The following is a 16,189-nucleotide window of genomic DNA, read 5'->3' as shown; positions in this document are numbered from 1 at the left end:
TAAGGAAAAATTTTCAAAGGCCAATAATAAGAAAAAGCTTTCCCAATCTAATAAGGAAAATTTTCGTAGGCCAATAAAGATGAAAACCTTTCCAAGGCCAACAAAAAGGAAAAATTTTCCGAGGCCAATAAGAAGAAAAAACTTTTCAAGGACAAAAGCAAGGAAAAATTTTTCGAGGCCAATAAGAAGGAAAAATTTCCCAGGTCAATAGAGAGGAAAAACTTTCCTAAACCAAGAATTATAAAAAAAAATTTTCCAGGCTAATAATAAGGAAAAATCTTCCGAGACCAACAATAAGGTAAAACTTTCCGAAACTAATAAGAAGGAAAAATTTCATAGGCTAACAGGGAGGAAAAATTTTCCTAGGCAAATAATAAGAAAAAAATTTCCTAACTAATAAGGAGGAAAAAATTACCTAAGCCAACGTAGATGAAAAACTGCTTAGGCCAGTAAGGAAAAAAATCCTTTATAAAATTCCTTCAAAATAGCTTACATTTCCTTAGGCCAACAAAAAGAAAAAATTTTTCTAGGCTAATAAAGAGAAACGTTCACCTATGAAATTCCTCTAGAGTAACTCATTTTTCCGTAGGCCAACGTAGAGGAAAAACAACCCTTGGCCAATAAGGAGAAAAGTTCCTTAATGAAATCCGAAGTAACTCATTTTTTCTCAGGCCAACATAGAGGAAAAACTATCCTAAGCCAATAAGGACAAAAATTCTTTTATGAAATTCTTCCAAACTAACTCACTTTTTCCTATGCCAACGAAGAAGAAAATTTTTTCTATGCCAATAAGGAGAAAAGTTCTCTTATAAAATTTTTCCGGAGTAACTCATTTTTCCTAGACCGACACAGATGAAAAACTTTCTGAGGCCAATAAAGAGAAAAAATTTCTTAGGCCAATAAAAAGGAAAAATTTTTCAATGCCAACAATAAAGAAAAATTTTCCTAAGATAATAAGAAGGAAAAATTTCCTAGGTCAACAGGAAAAACTTTCCGAGACCAATAAGAAGGAAAATTTTCTAGGCCAATAAAGAGGAAAAACTTTCTAAAAACTTTCTTAGGCCAATAATAAGAAAAAAAAAAACTTTCCTAAGTTAATAGGAGAAAATTTTTTTCTAATCAAATTTTTATCCAGGATAATCATTTTTTCCTATGCCAATGTAGAGAAAAAACTGCTATAGGCCAATAAGAAGAAAAATTTCCTTAATAAAATTCCTCCGAAATAGCTCACTTTCCTAGGCCAATAAAAGGAAGAACTTCCCTAGACTCACCAAGAGAAGAAAATTCCTAATAGTATTTTTTTTTTTGAAAAATCCACTTTTTTCCACTTCAAAAGGAAGAAAAAAATTTCTAAACCAATAGGAAAAACTTTTCCTAGGCCTATATAGAGTAAAAACGTCCTTAAGCCAATAAAGAGAAAAGTTCCCTTATGAAATTCCTCTAGAATAACTCATTTTACCCCAGGCCAACATAGAGGAAAAATCTCTATAGGTTAATAATGAGAAAATTTTCTTTATGAAATTCTTCCGGAGAACCTCATTTCTTTCTTAGGCTAAAATAGAGGAAAAACTTCTATAGGAAAATAAAGAGAAAAACTTTCCTAATAAAATTTCTCCAAAATAATACAATATTATAGGCCAACAAAAAGAAGAACTTCTCTAGGCTAACAATGAGAAAAAAATCCCTAACATTATTATTTTGAATAATCCATTTTTTCCCACTTCAAGAAGAAGGAAAATTTTCTTAAGCCAACAAAGAGGAAAAATATTCCCAATGCCAAAAAGGAAAAAAATTATAATAATATTCCTCCAGAAAATGTCACTTTTCCGTATGCCAATGAAGAAAAAATTAGCCCAGAGAGGAAAAGCTTTCTAGGCTAACAGTGAGGAAAATTTTCCTTAAACCAATGATGAGGAAAAATTCCCTAATAACATTCACTCAGACTAGTTCACTTTTTCCTAGGCTAATAAAGAGGAGAAACCTCCTAGGACAACAAGGAGAAAATTTCTCTAAACCTCCTAGGGCAACAAAGAGAAAAGTTCTCAAATCATATTCCTGCAGTTAATAGTTCACTTTTCCCTGCTTCCACAAAGAGAACAAAGAGGAAAAACTTTCCTAAGCCAATAAAGAAGAAAAGTTCTCATTGATATTCCTTTAGAATATTTCATTTTCTCCTAAACCAATAAATACTTAATCATTACCATTACACATTAATAACAATAGCCAGATTGTTACTAGTTTAAGGAGGAAGTAATATCCCATTAAATATTTAGTATATCAAAAGTCAGGGCCATAAGAATAAGCTAAGCTAAGAAAATATCACTCTTCTCTGCTTCAAGAAGGCAGTAAAATCCCCCAATAATATTCTTCCGGATTCACTCATTTTTCCTAGGCTAAGAAAGAGGAAAAACTTCCCCTAAGCTAAGAAAGAGGGGAAACTTTTCCTAGGTCAAGTACGAGGAAAAGTTCCATAATAATATTCACTCAGAATAGCTTGCTTCTCCCTGAGCCAACAAAGCAAGAAAAAAAAAACTTGTCTAGGCCAAGAAGGAAAAGTTTTTTACTTATATTCTTCTGGAATAGATCATTTTTCCTTATAATGATTAGGAAAAATTTCCAAACAATTCCTTGGAATAACTCATTTTTCCTGAGGTCAATAAAAAGGGAAAACTTTCCCTAGGTCGATAAAGAGAAAAGTTTCGTAATATTATTCCTCTAAAATAAGTCACTTTTCTTCTACTAAGAAAAAAAAATTCCGAAGGCCAATAAAGACAAAAAATTTCATAACAATATCTTTTTGAAAAATATTTCATTCTCCTAAAGCTAATGACGAGGACAAACATCTTTAGGCCAACAAGGAGAAAAATGTTATGATAATATTCCTCTGGAATAAGTCATTTTTTCCTATGCCCAGAAAATATCAATGCCATGTAAGGTAACTGAAGGTTAAGGAAAACCTAGTTAAACAAAAGTTAAGAAAAGAAGAGCATGCCAAGCCATGAGAAAATCAATACCCAACAAGGTAAACAGAGGCTAAGGAAAGACCGTGACAAACAAAAGTTAAGGAAAAACCAAGGCAAAAGCTAACTAAAGAAAACAAAAGCCAAAGCCAACAAAAGAAAGTCAAACTAAGGTATGACCAACCATATACAAGGCAAGACAAAAATGAGTCATTTTAAACCAAGGCATAAAATATTTGCTTACCAAAATTCTAGAGTAAAAATAAAAATTTTGGTAAACCATTCCTGGACTAACTGGAATGCGTATGAAAAATTCACATTTTCGCTTATAACTTTGGTTTACAAAAAAAGAAAAGAAGTTGCGGAAACTAACATTTCTTCTCGAAACTTTAGTTCAAGGGAAAAGCTCAAAGAATAACTACCATTTCGTCCTGAAACTTCTATTTAGAGGAAGAATTCAAAGAGCTAGCATTTCATCTAAGAATTTCAATTCAGAGGAAACAATTCACTTTTTCCTAACTCAATAAGAGAAAAGTTCATTGACACATTCCTTCCAAAATATATCTAAACGCCTAACGCATAGTCCTTTCCAAAAGGCTACGTGGTCAGTCAAACAAAAGTTATAACTTCTTATTTCAATTAAAGTATTTTCTAAAGAAAATACACTTGCGGGGGTAGTAGTGTACGTTCCATATTCCAAAAGGCACCTAATCATGCCACGTGTCCATCTTATTAGATAACAAAAGCTATTCTGAAGGAATAACATCTAAGGAAAAAATTCTTCCGAAACTTATAAAAATGGCAAGAAGGGGGAATTAATTCTGTAATTCATTAGCCTAAGGAAATCACGTCCAAAAGTCATACGAGTAAGGAAACATAAAGGGCCAGAATAATTCCCTAGTTCATATTCACCTCCACGTGTACATGAATGATGGGTGACACATGTCGTTAGATTGAGGGTTCAAAACAAAACTCTAAATCCACATCACTCATCATCTATAAATAGAGACATATCTCTAAAAGAAAAAAAGGGTCTTTGTCCTAAAAAAAAACATTGTTCATATCTAGAGAGAGAAACTCATCTTCTCCATTTTTCTTCTTTCTTTAATCTTAATCAAACACTAACTTAGGCGTCGGAGTGCCTTTTTCAAGTACTTACCCCTCCGGATTCGAGGTCAAGGCTCGTGACAAGTTCTCCACAAGTTACAAATACGTGTAAAGGTACAAAATTTCAGCCACCTTCAAATGGGGGATAAAATGACCAATTTATATAAGTAAGAATTAGCTTGGTTGATGGGTGGAAGAGACAATAACCAATATATATAGGTGAGGAGATAGCTCTTTTAAGCATTGAAAATGAAGGAGCAATTGTTAGCAGGAAAAGTAAAGCATGTAAAGCCATGCACAAAAGACAATGAAGCATGAAGCATGGAGCATAAAAAATAAAATAATTAATTAAAGTAGAGTAAGCAGGGAGAATGGAACATGGAGAATGAAAAGTCAAATAATTAATTAAAATGGAGTATGCGCATACAAGATAAAGTGATGGTGAATGCCCAAAAAAAAATTCTAAAAGCTTCAGAAACTAACTTTGAGAATGAGATAAATATAAACTCTGAATCAAACTCTAATTAAATAGTAGAAGCAAATCAAAATAAGTAGACATTAACGACTTAGAATACCAAAAAATTTGTATTATAAATAAAAAATCGTTAAAGGAATAAAAGAGGGGACACTGGCAAATAGCTAAAACAAATTCATTGTAATTTTGTTTTAATTTATTAGTTGACAAGAACAAGCGTTAATAGTACTTACCCTTCAATGCATCAATACGTAATTAAAAAGCCATTAAAGTGATTGAAAAGATGCTTTCAATTTTTTGCTTTGAGCCGCCAATCAATCATGCATGCCGTGGAATACAATTCATAACATACATAGTCAAGTCAACTAGCAAGATGCCAATATATATAATTTGGACAAAAGAGCCAAGTCATCAAGCATGCCGTGGAATATAATTCATAACATGCATAGTCAAGTCATCTAGCAATATACCAATATATATAATTTGGATGAAAGAGCCAGCTAGCTAGCATGATTTTTCAAATTCTATAGATAAGAAACCAAAAATTAAGGAGAGAGTTTTTCTTTACATACATACACACACACATATATATATTGTTGATACTGAAATCTAGTCGAGATGGTTAGCTACTTAACACCAGACCCTTGCATCAACATTTAATTTGTTTAGTGGGGAAGTAGTTTGTTAATCTGTACGAAAATCCTTCGATTATGAGCAGATAATCTGCGAACTGATGATTAGTCAACACTTGAAACCACAAAAGACGGTAAGAGGCGCCAGAAGTTTTTCCGACATTAACCCTCCGACGATCAAGTCAGTTTATGGGTTATACTGAAAAAAAATAAAATATATAAATAAATAGTTTCTGATTTTTTTTTTTTTGTAAAGATAGGTGAAGACTCTTTAGCAGTGAAAAGTGTAAAAAATAAAAGATATCATAGAGAGAGATAAGTTCAACTCCCCTTCCTTTGAATTTTATAGGGTTTTATAGAGGTTAAAATCCTCCCCCTAGAATTTTGAAGAAAGCCACTAATTTTTAACCCACTAAGAATGTGGTCCCTAGTATTTTGGAGAAAAAAAGTGAGGTTCGTTTTGATTGAGTCTTGCTTCTTGGTGACATAGTCAAATGTCTCTTCAAAACCCATTTTGTCGAGATAATTGGAATTACCTCTTGGTCAAGGTGACCCGCTCGAGGTCACTAGACTTATCTTCTAGTCGAGATTATTTGCTCGAGATCACCAAATAACCTCATGGTCGAGGTGATTTGCTTGAGATCACCAAATAACCTCCTGGTTGAGATTGTCTACTTGAAATCACCAAATAACCTCCTAATTGAGGTTGTCTGCTTGAGGTCACCAAAATTATCTCCTAGTCGCCTATAAGCTCTTTTGCTAACTTTTTACTTTAAGGAGAGTACAATAATGTTTGAGCAAATACTTCATCGCGATCATCCTATTTCATTCCCCAAACATATGTATGCGTACACACACGTGCGCGCACATACATATGTATGTATTTTATTTCTCATGGGAGTGCTCTCATTTTTTTTGACATGTGGACAAGTTATTAAGTCATATAATTTAATAGAATCAATGCAGATGCGCTATTAAATTATATGACTTTATAATTAATTGAATACGTATTTTATTAAATTATATAGCTTAAAAGTATATCGCATGAAAAAATTGGACACCCGCACCTAAAAATTTATATATAGAAAGAGAGGGTGAGAGAGTACATCAAAATATCCAATCAATCCAATCAATATAAACAAATAGATGCATATGCATCCTATATGTCCCCGTAGTCTGCACCACATTCGAAGTTGAAGTGTTTTCTCTTTTCCAAAACCGCGTCTTTTTTGAGTCCCACCACACGTACATTATCTCTTCTTTATCTTAGCTATGCTGGCTAGCTAGTTTGTCCATACTTCAGTCTTTTTATTCTTTGTTTATATGTATGTTTCTTTTAACAAGATAATCATAGTTTACAAGATTGTAATTAGAAAGCCAAATGTGACCCTACGTAGAGTTTAAAGGTTAGATTACTCACCATTGGCTCTCATGTGATAAGAGTTCGATATTCACCATGTGTACACATATCCCCCGAGCTGACTGGCTTCCAAAAATTGATCAAATGCATTTAAAATGAATTGTTTCTTTTTTCCCGATAAGGCATGTGTACGAATTAATTTACGTTGATCAATTTCATAATTGCGTATCAACAAGAAAAGTCCGTTGTTTAACTGTTTGCTCGAAAAGACAAAACAATTAATAGAATTATCGGAATTGGGAAGTGAGGCGAGGGGCATCCATTGATGGCAATAGCAGAAGCCCTTTTCGCTTTCCATACACTGTTTTATCTGCGAAGCGCGTTTACTAATTTAACATTCCACTTCTAGACGTGTCAATTTTTCACACGCTGAAAACTATGAAGGCTGATTTTGAAATGGACAAGTGGCCACTTGCCAGTTGGCTTCGACTTTCTGTCGGTGAGAGTTAATAAACTGCATACATTACACATATATTTAATTAGTTTAAATTAAATTCAAAAGCACGACATTCTTTTCCCCATTGGGGGAGTATTTGACTATAAAAATTCGATATGATTCGTTCACACCACTCTTGACGTACAAACGATATGTACATTCAAGACAAATGTCCCCTCAAAAATAGGAAACTCAACAATTCCTTCTCTCTCTTTTGTTATTTAGTCTTTTTCTTAGCAGTAGGGGTGGATAAAATCTAAATGTATAATTTCATTTAGGAGGCTATCGTGACTAATAATATTAATATTTGAATAAAGTATAAAAATTTGAGCTTAGACATATAATAGTATAGAGTTATGATTAAATAACACTAACTAGTCTAATTAATGTGCAAGTATGTGAAAACATTCTTTTTTTCTATGATTTTTTAAAGCTAAAAGAACTTTTAGATTCAAACTATACATTTTAAGATACAAATGTCAGATTAGATTTCACTAACTAGTTCTAATCTACTGTTAGCATTGTAGTTGGATAGTATGATACATTACTCAAAACTAAATTTTAAAAACTTCAAGCTTCCCCCCACTCTACACTGAGAAGAGCTCTTTGTATCCCATATTTCTTGTTATGTATTACTTTCACATATCTCTTAAAAGTATATAGATTTCTAAATTAGATTTTAATTTTCAAGTATTTTTGTGTCCCCTAGTAAGGGATGGAAAAAAGAAAGAAAGAAGTACGTATGTCTAGTGATTATGAATTGCTAGAGTGGCCAGAAATGAAGCTGTAGTTTTTCGGCTCAACTTGGGTATTTTAAAGTAGATTTTTCGCTCCATGTGACCCACTGTCCAGCCCCCACCAGCACAACTAATTAATTAAAAGGTAGTGCATGTACCGTGGGTCACTGGGTTTGAACCAAAAATGAAAATAAATATAAATATAAATATATTGCCTTAGTTGGTCAACGTTTTTCAACGCGTTTATAGTGATGTTCATATTATTTTAATGTGAATGATTTATGAAGTTCCTATTACATAATAGTAAGTAGTTGGGTGTTGTTGATAAATGATAAGTAGTAACCACTCTAACAATGCACTTCCAGTTCCAGTTGCATTTGCATGCAGTACTTTCACTCTTAGAACATAACTGAGCTAAAGCTAAAGCAAGAGAGCCCAGAACGCTGAAGCTGCAGAGCACTCAATTCAATCCAAATGGCTTCTCTGATTCTAATTCTAAAGCTGGTTCTTGCATCACATATTCTCTTCATTTCTTTGGTTACCTTCTTTGGGTACGCAATTGCAGCCACTGCTAATAAGCTCCATGCCGAAGAAGGTACCAGACCAACTAATTAAACTCTTCAAAATTAGCTTAGCTTAATTAAAAACCTCATATATGTAATGTATATATTCAATAAGTTATTCGTTCTTCGCAGTGAAGGCATTGAAGCAAATCGGAAGAAAACTGGGGAAAAAGGATTGGAACTTTGGAGTTGATCCATGCAGTCAGAAAGGGAATTGGGAACTGTCATCAGATGACAAGAAAGGCTTTGAGAGCAATGTAACCTGCGACTGCTCCTCTGCCACCTGCCACGTTGTAACAATGTATTCTCTTCTCTTCTCTTCTCTTCATCGTTATAATTATTTGCTCTTCCATTCTTCTGTGTACTACATATGTCAATTAAATACATGGGTGAATTAATTGAGTTGAAAGACATACCATAACAATATACATATAACTAGTATTACCCTTGGAGTTTGAGATATGCGCTGACTAATAAGTGACCTCAAGAGTCCAAGTAGGTGTAAATGATTATATATATATATATATATATATATATTTTTTTTTTTTGAAATGGTTAGGCTATGTGATTAATTTCTTTTTCTGCAGTGCATTGAAGGCTCAAAATCTAACAGGAACTCTCCCGACTGAGCTTTCTAAGCTTCGCTACCTTAAACAACTGTAAGCAAATTCAATGATATATCTCCATTCAATACGAATAGGAATGTTTGAAATATGTTCCTTAATTTAACTGCTTTCCAATTCATATAGGGACCTCAGCCGTAACTGCCTCACCGGTTCTTTCCCTCCACAATGGGCTACTTTGCAATTGGTCGAGCTGTAAGCATTTTTAATTACTGTATTAATTCCCTCTTCATATCAACCTATCATGAAAATTGTTCAAGTTAAGATATATACAACAAATGCTTTTGTTTTATATGCGCAGCTCTGTGATGGGGAACCGCCTGTCTGGTCCGTTCCCAAAGGTTCTCACCAACATCACCACTTTAAAAAATCTGTATGTCAAAATATTTTTATAGCTTCTATTCAGTTCAACCTTTATCATTTTAGTTCAAATCTTACATATTCCATATTACAGGAGTATCGAAGGGAACTTGTTTACAGGAAGCATTCCACCAGATATTAGGAAGCTGATCAATTTACAGAAACTGTAATTCCTTTCTCCTTTCATGTAAAACAAGTTGTTATAAGCCACCCAAATTTCTTGATTTGTAACAATGTTGCTACCATCTTTCTTCAGAATCCTATCATCAAATTCTTTCACAGGAAAATTGCCAGCAGAAATTACCAAATTGACCAACTTGAATGATTTGTAAGTGGAAATAGCCTCATTCTTATGTAACTTATGGATGCTAAAAAAAGATATGGATGTACTTGTTCACTTATTGAAGTACGTTTCATATTTTGGACTAGATTGCAATTTAAAGTCTAGTTACTGGTTGAATTTCCTAAGCATCTTCCATATAACATGTTAAAATTAGATTATCATTGTCAAATATTCTTCTTTGATGCACTTTCATTACATGAGGATTGTGATCAATCTGATTCTTTGATCTGCACCGAAGACACTAAGAAGCAAGTTTTCATCTATTTGATGTATTTTAGGAGGATAAGTGACAATAACTTTTCTGGGAAGATTCCTGAATTCATCGGTAAATGGAAGAAGATTCAGAAATTGTAAGTTGTCTAATGGTATCTAATTTATGTTCCATTGGAGCTTTCAGGACAAGTTGATAAGGCTACTTTTACAGGCATATCCAGGGTAGCTCTCTGGAGGGGCCTATACCTGCCAGCATTTCTGCCTTGACTAGCTTGACTGATCTGTACGCAATCCTAATTGCATCTCCCTTTTCTTCTTTTAAACTTCTTTTTTCATGGAAAATTGAGTTGATTAAGTTTTTTTGCCCCTTTTCCCTTCCCTTTAGGAGGATAAGTGACTTGAAAGGCAGTGAGTCTGCTTTCCCAAAATTGGATAAAATGAACTTGAAGACATTGTGAGTTATATTTGCATGATGTTCTATTTTCTTCTTTTTCTTTGCCCTCTTCATTAAATGTGGAAATATTTACCATACAAACACACACAGACACACTGAGTACTTGGATCAAATTGTGAAATGCAGGATCCTCACAAAATGTTTGATACATGGAGAGATCCCTGATTATATTGGGGATATGACAAAGCTGAAAAACATGTAAGTAGTCATGCTAATGGTTTAATTTAGCAAGTCCTTTACAATTGAAAGCTCTGTTTTGAATCTTTTTTGCTCCAGTGGGGCCATGATGCATGTTAATATCATTTTATTAAGATCAGAAGCTAAGGACAAGAAGCATATAATTCATTTCAGCCAATTTAACGCTAATGTGCCTTTTTCTGCAGAGCCAGATCAAAACACAGTTAATTCTGACTTAACGATGATTGAGTGATATTATTTCGTTCCAAATAAAATTTATGTACTTTTTTCTTTATCCGTGCAGAGACCTCAGTTTTAATAACTTGACCGGTGGAATTCCTACTACATTTGAAAAACTGGCAAAAACAAATTTCATGTGAGGGGATAGTCCGTTAAATTTTGGTTCCTAAAGAGTGGTCATGTTTTATAGATGCTAATATGAACCCTTTTTTTTTCATAGGTATTTGACAGGTAACAAGCTTACAGGACCTGTGCCTAAATATATCTTCAACAGTAACAAAAATGTGTATGTATATTTTCATGCTTCAATTTCCAATTTTGCTTCTAAACAGTTGACAGCATGAAACAGCCATCTAAAAATAATTGAATGCATATTTTTCAGTCTTGAAATAATCTCATGCCAACTGATGCATCCTTGACATTTCCCTTAGAAAATTACACAATAAGTATTTTGGTTGTTTTAGCATAATGAGGGAGCATACTTGCTGATGTTAGACTTCATTTTTTATCTACAGGGATATATCTTTAAATAATTTCACTTGGGAAAGCTCAGATCCAATTGAATGTCCTCGAGGGAGTGTGTGAGTGTAATTTAACATATATCTTCTATCATTTATGCATCCTTATATCTATGGTGACTTGGTGAGTGAGTGAGGTGAAGCATTTACCCTTTTTGTTTCCAGGAACTTAGTTGAGAGCTACTCCTCACCGCGTAATAAATTGTAAGAATCTTGTGCCCATATTTCTACATATTTTACCTGGCTGTAAGAGAAGCTTACTTATTGCTTATGATCTTCATATGATTGCCCTCAACTTTGTTTATTTGATTAAAAAATCTATACTTATTGTGGACTCTTGAAAATACTCCCTATTTATTAGTTTATATGCTGCAGAGATAAAGTTCATCCATGCCTAAGACAGAACTTTCCTTGCTCTGCTCCTGCTGATCAGTGTAAGTTACGTCGGGCTTCGAAAATCCTCTGTATTTGCTTGAACTTCAAATTTTCAGTCACTGAATTAAAGAATAAAGACTGTAAAATTGTTTTCTTGAAAAGTAATCCATTTTAATCACAGCCATGACAGCTTAAAGGTATCCCAAAACATGAAACTTGAGAGTAGTTGTTGTCGTGAGTGTGAAGGGTTAAGAGTGAAGTTATGTTCTTATATAATCCCATATATGATTCACAAAAATGAAATTCTGTTCTGACTGAAAATTTGGAAGCAACCAGTAGCCACATTTGCTATGGGTTGATTTATCTGGGCATTTGTTTCTTTCTTAGCTCACAATGTCTCCGTTGAAACGTAAATACACACAGATCATTACACCTTGCACATTAACTGTGGTGGTGCGAAAATAAATACTGGCCACACCAAGTATGAAGCTGATATGGAAGCAAGAGGCGCTTCTATGTTTTACTCCTCTGGCCAGTATTGGGCATTTAGCAGCACTGGAAAATTCATGGACGACGATACTGATTTAGATAATTATATTCGAACCAATACATCAACTCTTTCTAAGGTATCTGCGGTTGACTTGGAACTGTATAGAACGGCACGTGTTTCTCCACTCTCACTCACTTACTATGGGCTCTGCCTTGGGAATGGAAATTACACCGTTAGACTTCACTTTGCAGAGATCATTTTCAAAAATGACAGTACATTTAACAGTCTGGGAAAGCGTATATTTGATATCTACATCCAGGTTACTATTTAATTATACAAACTCTTTTTTGTTTTTTCCTCCATAAATTTTTCGTACTGATTTCTTATTGTTTGAACATAGGAAAAGTTGGTCAAGAAGGATTTTAATATTGAGGATGAAGCTGGCGGAACGGGTATTCCCATTGTAAAGAATTTTCCTGCGGAAGTGACAAGTCACACGTTAAAGATCCACCTTTACTGGGCTGGAAGAGGGACAACTGGCATACCATTACGAGGAACTTATGGTCCTCTAATTTCTGCTATATCAGTAAAGTCAAGTAAGTTATTGTATTTTCATCATAGTTGATATTTATTTTACAAATCTTCATGCTTGAATGGATGGAACCTCAACAATTTTGTAGTTTCACAATTGATTCTAAGCACATCCATCCCCTTGGCAGTTTTTGTTGGAAAGGAACTAATTACATTGGATGTCTTTATTCAGCACAATGCTTTAGTAATATGATATGTTTGGCCTTTTTTTTTTTCCCCAGTTATGTAAACAAGGATTCGTTGTGACTAGGCCAAGGAAGAATTTTCAGATACCTATTCAGTTTTTGATACTGAAAGTTAGAGTGCTAGTGCTAATACCTTTTACAGTAAACTTGTCCCTTTCATTCACTGATTGGAAATAAATTGCCTCTTCTCGTACAGACTTTAAGCCCCCTGTAGTTCACAGCAAGAAGAATCACGTGATGATAATGGCTGCAATAGTGGGTGCATCAGTATTACTTGTCCTTTTGATCTTGTTTATCATGCGTTGGAAAGGATGTCTGGGCGGCAAAGTTTCTGCAGATAAAGGTGTGTGGTTATTGATTAACTTTAATCTATTAGCATCTGCCCATATGTTATATTTTCTGAAGATTAGAATACTGATTCAGTGCATTTTTCAATTTCACCATCATTAGTTCTTGGCAAATATTATAATCTATATCTCTAAATTAATTTGTACATGTTATGAATTATGGAATTCCGGCATATGGGCATTCCAGAAAAATAATCAGTACTTGTCATCTCTAAGTACTATTATTATGAGTACCGGTTGGTTGGCATTAATACTGAATTATTTGCAGAGCTGAGAGGTCTAGATCTGCAAACAGGGTTATACACACTAAGACAGATTAAGGCTGCAACGAACAATTTTGATCCGGCAAACAAAGTTGGGGAGGGTGGTTTTGGTTCAGTCTACAAGGTAAATGTTATGCTTTGTTAAGTTGCGTGCCCTATCTATACTTTCTAAGATTAAAAAAAAAATGAGTAGCTGGCAATTTTGGATTGTAGGGTATATTATCAGATGGAACTGTAATTGCTGTAAAGCAGCTCTCCTCAAAATCAAGGCAAGGAAATCGTGAATTCGTAAATGAAATAGGGATGATATCTGCACAGCAACATCCAAATCTTGTGAAACTCTATGGATGTTGTGTTGAAGGAAATCAGTTGCTGCTGGTCTATGAGTACATGAAAAATAATTGTTTATCCCGTGCTATCTTTGGTAAGCTTAGAATTTTCCATATATCCATATATGCCACATTTCCCCTAGGCAATATTCAAATTCTTATCATCTCAGCTGTAAATAGTATTGATTTTCTTTTTCTAACTCTTGACAGGAAAGGATACAGAATACAGATTAAAGCTAGACTGGCCTACTAGGAAAAAGATTTGCATAGGCATAGCTAGAGGTTTGGCTTACCTCCATGAAGATTCTAGGATAAAAATTGTGCACAGGGATATCAAGACGAGCAATGTCTTGCTTGACAAGGATCTCAATGCTAAAATTTCTGATTTTGGTTTAGCAAAGCTTTATGAAGAGGATAAAACTCACATCAGCACACGAATTGCTGGGACCATGTAAGTTCTTCCATAAAAATATAGGAAACATTTTTCTTTCTTCCAGTTGAATGTCTCTATTGGATTCATGACAACTATCAAAGTCCTACATCATTTTCCCACAGACTTAGTGTAATTTATTCTTTTGGGTGGGTGACTTTGCAACCTTTTCTGAATACTTACTGTATTCTGCAGTGGTTACATGGCTCCCGAGTATGCAATGCGTGGATACTTAACAAGCAAAGCAGATGTTTATAGCTTTGGAGTTGTCACATTAGAAATTGTCAGCGGAAAGAGCAACACCAACTACAGGCCTAATGAGGATTTCGTTTACCTTCTTGACTGGGTAAATATTTTGCTTGTAAATTTATATTATTAAAAGCAAATGAATATTCAGTCTTTTAATTTCTTATTATTTTAACATGCTGCATGTATATCATATCCCTGCATGGTTTCATTCAGGCCTATGTTCTCCAAGAAAGAGGAAATTTATTGGAGCTAGTTGATACAAGTTTGGGCTCCGAGTATTCATCAGAGGAAGCAATGGCAATGCTTAATGTGGCTCTCTTGTGCACTAATGCATCTCCAACTCTTAGGCCAACAATGTCTCAAGTGGTGAGCATGCTTGAAGGTCGTACTGTCGTTCAAGACCTGCTCGCAGATCCTGGGTTTTTAGCTGTTAATTCTAAACTTAAGGCCGTAAGAAGTCATTTCTGGCAACGTCAGAGCCAAACCCTGAGCATCTCTAGCTATGATCCCATCACTGATTGCTCAAATTCAAGCATAAAAACAGGAGATTGTGTCCTTTTGAGAGAGAGTTTGGTTCAGCATGATGAGTAAATGATCTTCTATGTGTAATAATGTCGAGAGAAAAAAGGTCTCTTTCTGTATAGTCTCCGAGTATTTTAGCAATTTAACCTTTTTGAACAGAAAAAATCGGAAAATGTATGAATAAAACAGCTTCAATTGTAAATTACAGCTGAATTTTGAGAATTTGATTACATATGACCATCTGTATGAAAATAGTAATCAAACCATTAAGTATTTATATTATTATTAAAGCAAAAAGCATAAGTCCAACAAAGAAAATTCCTGAAAATAACTTTCCATTGTTGTATGGACTCAAATTCTCGACTTTAAGAATACAGGGAAGAGGTGCCAGTGAATTCAACTAAAGGGTTGACAATAATGGATGACTTTTTTATTGCATTTGGAATTATTATACATAATCATAGTCCTAGCATAGGGCATAAGACTGAATATTTGTTGGTGAATTATGAGAATATGGAGGCAAAGAACAATGAAATTTCTTAGGATTTGAGACGTGTTTACACACTTTCCTTTAAGGTTTTATTTGCCCTCACCAATCTTGGTTTGCTATAGAGTTTTAATGGCAAATTACCCCCAAGATATATCAAATCCTGAATACAATCTTTAGCAAATAAGATTGTATTTCCAGAACAAGCATGAAATCTTCAAAATCTGATTTATAATCTTATTGTATGTCCTTCTTTTTATGAATAAGATGTTTATTTGAAAGAATACAACCATTAGAAATGGTACTTCTTCAAAAAAACTCTTTTGGTTTGAAAATGCATCGATTTACAATTGAAATCTTTTCAATGTTGCTAATCGTTTTCCAATTGACAACTTTCTGGAAATAAACGGTTAGCCGTTTTCTCAATAAACGGTTAGCCGTTTTCTCAATAAACGGTGAGCCGTTTATTCTAGGACATAAAACATGCTCTCTGGACTTAAACGGTAAGTCATTTTCACCATAAACGGTGAGCCGTTTATTCCAGAACAAAAAACATGCTCTCTGGACTTAAACGGTTAGCCGTTTTCTCAATAAACAGCAACCCGTTTTCGTCCAGAATATCAAACCAAACAAACTTGAAAGATGTTACAATCTCTCTTACAA

General features: G+C 34.1%; 1 protein-coding gene across 1 annotated transcript; it reads left to right on the top strand.

Annotated features, from left to right (window-relative positions):
* The first annotated feature begins 8,076 nt into the window (after window positions 1–8,076).
* On the top strand, window positions 8,077–15,256 carry LOC18052430 (probable LRR receptor-like serine/threonine-protein kinase At1g07650). Its single transcript, XM_006447957.2, has 24 exons — window positions 8,077–8,362; window positions 8,463–8,631; window positions 8,918–8,989; window positions 9,080–9,148; window positions 9,255–9,326; window positions 9,408–9,479; window positions 9,570–9,641; window positions 9,935–10,006; window positions 10,081–10,152; window positions 10,255–10,323; window positions 10,450–10,521; window positions 10,805–10,876; window positions 10,961–11,026; window positions 11,256–11,321; window positions 11,424–11,462; window positions 11,634–11,692; window positions 12,057–12,442; window positions 12,524–12,719; window positions 13,096–13,242; window positions 13,515–13,633; window positions 13,723–13,933; window positions 14,049–14,289; window positions 14,464–14,614; window positions 14,731–15,256. The coding sequence occupies exons 1-24, from the start codon at window positions 8,242–8,244 to the stop codon at window positions 15,106–15,108; spliced, it is 3,063 nt and encodes a 1,020-aa protein (XP_006448020.1). The 5' UTR covers window positions 8,077–8,241; the 3' UTR covers window positions 15,109–15,256.
* Window positions 15,257–16,189: the final 933 nt, after the last annotated feature.

The sequence above is a fragment of the Citrus clementina genome, unplaced genomic scaffold, assembly GCF_000493195.1.
Source record: "Citrus clementina cultivar Clemenules unplaced genomic scaffold, Citrus_clementina_v1.0 scaffold_2, whole genome shotgun sequence".
Taxonomy (NCBI): Eukaryota; Viridiplantae; Streptophyta; class Magnoliopsida; order Sapindales; family Rutaceae; genus Citrus; species Citrus x clementina.
This window is presented reverse-complemented; position numbering and strand designations above follow the sequence as displayed.